General features: G+C 48.8%; 1 protein-coding gene across 1 annotated transcript in view; it reads right to left on the minus strand.

Moving 5' to 3' along the window:
- Nucleotides 1-34: 34 nt before the first annotated feature.
- The window catches only part of LOC113212089 (uncharacterized), a 14,233-nt gene continuing 9,667 nt past the window's right edge, over nucleotides 35-4,600 (minus strand). Inside the window, exons 4-7 of the mRNA XM_052266322.1 lie at nucleotides 3,630-3,740; nucleotides 3,129-3,362; nucleotides 2,297-2,410; nucleotides 35-1,843 (exon numbers count right to left, since the gene is read on the minus strand). Of these exons, the coding sequence (XP_052122282.1) occupies nucleotides 1,563-1,843; nucleotides 2,297-2,410; nucleotides 3,129-3,362; nucleotides 3,630-3,740 (740 nt within the window). The 3' untranslated portion in view covers nucleotides 35-1,562. The remainder of the gene's footprint in view (nucleotides 1,844-2,296; nucleotides 2,411-3,128; nucleotides 3,363-3,629; nucleotides 3,741-4,600) is intronic.

Raw genomic sequence — 4,600 nt, forward strand, 5'->3', positions numbered from 1 at the left:
TAGAAACTTATGTCTTTCTTTAATAATAGACTAGGTTGAAATGTCCAAATGCCGTCCCTAGTGCTTTTAGTCTCATTATTACAAATGTGGTCAATACAAACCATTTCATTAAAAATTCTCACATATTTTAGGGGGTCTCATGGTTCATGGTTTCCCTTTCTGACTAGTGAGGAGTGCCAGTAAGCTCCAGAAGACAATCCAAATTAAATATCATTGCACTGGTTTAAACAACTGTATGCCCTTTGGATTCGGCCACATGTATCGTTGTGACAAAGTATTCTTATCTAGGCATATATTGATTTTGTGGCAGTTAAAATTACGAACAAAACATTTAAATAAATAAGTATTCTTTTTTTTAAAAAAAGGTATAAAAAGCACAAAGCACTTGAGCATTATGTAATAAAGAAGAAATACGTCATGATTAAAACAAATTATTGGCTTAACCCCACGGTCTAGATAAACAACAATATCAACAATTGCATCACAACACAATTCAATTTCTTGAACATTATTGCAGATGTTAAAATAATAAAAAAACATGTCTATAGAAAGCTTGGTGGTGCAATGCTGTAAAGTCTGCATGCGTGCATTTGGACTGTACAAGTGAGCAAGTGCACAAGTTCAGACGGAGTAACAATAAAATCTTTGGTTCTTCTAGTAAGAAACAATCCTATGCATAAGAATGAAACCTTATACCTACTGAGATACACAATATGTTTCAATTAAATCCAGCTGGTACTGCACAGCATTTCAAAAATAGTTGCTGCAGTAAGCTGGATTCCCTTGATCAAAAGCTGTTTGCAAAACTCATTGCATGTATGTATATAGATCTCTTTAAACAAATAAACACACTTTCAAATTTACAATATTCTTATTTTTTTTCTTTGTACAGGATGATGAAAGATATAGCTAGCAATATAATAATAATATTAAGAAGTCAACCTAAGTAGTTCACAATACTATACACGTTTTGTTCCACCGAAAGTCAAAGGGTACACTTTTCACTTTTTATACAAAACAGTCTTTCGTTTTAAACAGCGGCAGGTTCACGGTGAACGTATAAACTTTTTTGGTTTCGATCGCTCTGGTTATATCACAAGGCGGGGTTCGCCGCCTCTAGCTTTGCACTTTCTTTGGTTTCGTAACGGGCGCGGGGCTGGGGGCCGGGAGGGTGTCGTCGGCCATGGTCGTCCGACAGAGTCGTCGGCCAGGGTCGTCCGACGGGGTCGTCCGACGGGGTCGTCCGACGGGGTCGTCCGCCGCGGTCGTCGGCCAGGGTCGTCGGCCAGGGTCGTCGGCCAGGGTCGTCGGCCAGGGTCGTCGGCCAGGGTCGTCGGCCAGGGTTGTCGGCCAGGGTCGTCGGCCAGGGTCGCCAGCCAGGGTCGTCCGCCGGGGTCGTCGGCCGGGGTCGTCGGCCGGGGTCGTCGGCCGGGGTCGTCGGCCGGGGTCGTCGGCCGGGGTCGTCGGCCGGGGTCGTCGGCCGGGGTCGTCGGCCAGGGTCGCCGGCCAGGGTCGCCGGCCAGGGCCTGCCCGTCCGCCCCCGTCTGTCGTTGTGGATATGTCTAGAGCAGCATGCCCTGCGCGTCGAGGCCCGGGGCGGCCGCGGCCGTCGGCGTGCCGAGCGCCGAGGCCTGCATGCTCGGCTCCTGCTTGGTGCACTGCTTCATGCACGCCGAGCCCGTGGGCGAGGCCGCCGACGCCCCCGAGTTGGCCCTAGTGGCGGCCAGGGGGGACTTGGCGTCCAGCTCGCCGCCCAGCTCCACGCGGCCGGCCTGGGCCTGGGCGCCCTGCGACTGCTGCTGCTGCTGCTGCACCACGCCCTGGTTGTAGTAGAACGGCGTGCCTGCCGGACAGAGGAAGGAGTGTGGCCGTGAGCGGATGGCTTGCGGAAAGTGCGGGTTTCAGAGAAATCGGGGTTTCACAAGGGGTTGGTGATCTGTGCCGTCCTTGGGTGTACAGCCCGGACCGGCCCGAACACACTCACACATGGTCGAGTACAACTAGAACTAGAAGGACGGCGGAGATCGCCCGTACCCTGCATTGCATCAGAGCGAGCCTTCAACGCAACGAACACGAAAAAAAGGTCGCGAGGGCGTGATATATTGACGTGAATATAATTGAATAGGTCACAAAATGGTAACAAATTAACTTAGGCCGAAACTTGACAATATGACGTCAATTGCCTGATTGCACATTCGCGACTTTTTTTCCTGTTTACTGTACTGGGAAGTGTTTTTTTAGCGACATCGCCTGAGATGGATATGACTGGATGTGACTAATACTCACGGCTACTTACTGAGGAGAGACCCCCCGGCGCCGTACGAGTAGCCGCCGTAGCTCGACGTGTACTGCGAGTAGGGGGAGGTGTAGGCGTACTCGCCGCCCACCACGCCCGCCACGCCACCACCACCTGCGAGGGCAAAACAAAAACAAACCAGCATGAGCAAACGGCGCGAAACAATTGTGAAAAGTTCTCTGCCTTTGCGTCGGGATTGGCGGTCAGTATGTAGAGAGCTGTTAAGAGCTACGTAGCTATTGTTACTGCGTACTACAACTACGTAAAGTAGAGATCGTGCACAAACTTCGTTCCCTAAAGGAAAAAGGGGGAGGGGTACAAAATGCCATGGGGTCGCAAAAAGTACAGGACCGCTGTTGGTGTTATTTATGGGGAGCCCATGATATTTGTACCGCCTCAGGGGTACAAATATCATGGGATCATGGGGAGCCCGATGGCGGTCCTGACCATTTGGGATCCTAAGTTATTTTCACCCTACCCACTCAAGATTTTAATTTTTTGTCAATTATTTTGGGGAAATTTTTCAATTTTTTTTAACAATAATCCTTTAACGTTTTCCCGAAATGTTTAATTTTTTTTCAAATATTTCACATTTTTCCGTTGTTGGTGTTACTGTTTCAATTTTAGAATCCCTATCTAGGACCCGTAGTATGTGCACGGCCAATGAGTATGTACAGCGCCGCTAGATACTGGCAGGCGACATGCGCGCTACGCTAGGAGACAAAATGCGGCTTCGCTCGACGGGTTACTGCAGCGGCAAGCACAAGACCACCATGCTTACCACTTACCGGCTGGCGGCGCCCACTGCCTGCAGGGGGCTCGCCGCGCTTACCTGTCGTCACGTAGTGGGTGAAGCTGGGGAGCATGGTGGGGTAGAGGGCGGCCGGCTCGTGGGGCACCGGGGTCGCGCCCGCGGAGGCGGCGCCGCCGCCCACCGGGGGCGGGGAGCCGGGGGCGGGCTGCAGCACGGTGAGCGCGGGGTCCGGCGACAGCGGCGGCGGGGGGTCCTCGGCGCCGGGGACCCCCACGCCGGGCACGGTGCCCGACACGGTGTACGGGCTCCCCTCTGACAAAGGCATTCAAACACACACACTCTCACACCCGGGCACAACAAGCAAAAAAAAAACCCCGCAAGCAATAACGCAAAAAAGAAAAATGAGCTAAATAAAAAAAATAATCCCTCTAAAAAACTAAAACCGTTCCCCCCTTTCCCTTTCCACCTCCTTAATAAATGCATGGAAGGGACTGCTGAGTTCTCAGAGATCGGTACGCCGATGGAAAACAAAATTCGGCAAAAACAACGAAAAATTTTAGGCAAAATCGCAAAGCTTACCTGTGTGATAGGGAGACAGTCCCGGCGCCTCTAACACCAGCCCGAGTCCAGGACCCAGCTTCATGTCCTGCATGCTGATGGGGGCCAGGGGGGTGAGCGACCCAGTGCCTGCTACAACAACATGCATCCGCTAGGCTTACAAACATGCACTCGAAGCAAATCAGAAAAAAAAAAAAAAAAAAGGGAAACAAGTACAGCAGGAAAAGTTAATTGTTTTTCTAGCGCTGCCGGTTCGAAAAGCTTTTCCAGCCAAATACTGATTCAATGGACTACCGTTTACGCGACAATATTAAAATAGACTACAAAACTTAACTAGTTTCAGAAAGTAGCGAAAAAACAAACAAAAACAACCCAACATATGGTATTAGTTAATCAAACTGTAAACTGGAATCTAGTAGCCTCCATGCAAGCGATTATAGGGATGCAGTTGCAAATCGTGTTGCAAGCACAAGTACAAAAAAACGCAATCATTCTTTCATACAGAGGTTTTTTACTGTACAGGGTGTTAGTTTTGTTGGTGCGAAACAGCCGAAAACGCCCTTTGGTCCGCAGTCTTGGTACGTAAAATAAATAGCCAACTGATCAAAATCGTTACAAAGATTTTTGTTTGTTTGTTTGCAAACTTGAAAATCAAACGTGTTTAGACTGTTTCACACAACAAACCCTTCCTTTTGCTATATGTTTCTGCATAAGGGTCGCAAAATTTTGTGCAACCGAAGGTAGATGCACAGTCTCTCATGCGCAACTATGCACAACCATGTGAGCACGAGACTTTGGGCACGATAGTAATACGGCTGCGTAAAATTGTGCACATTCACGGAAAATAAAAAAGATTAGCTATATAGCTAAGCAATAGCTAAATACGCATATCTGCTAGTTTATAGCTGTCTAGCTAAAAATTGAGATGTGTAGCCAAAAATTTAGCAATGTCAAACAGAGCTAAACTTTAGCTACATAGCTAAATAATTAGC

This window comes from Frankliniella occidentalis, unplaced genomic scaffold, assembly GCF_000697945.3.
Source record: "Frankliniella occidentalis isolate FOCC.00 unplaced genomic scaffold, Focc_3.1 Scaffold37, whole genome shotgun sequence".
Classification (NCBI taxonomy): domain Eukaryota; kingdom Metazoa; phylum Arthropoda; class Insecta; order Thysanoptera; family Thripidae; genus Frankliniella; species Frankliniella occidentalis.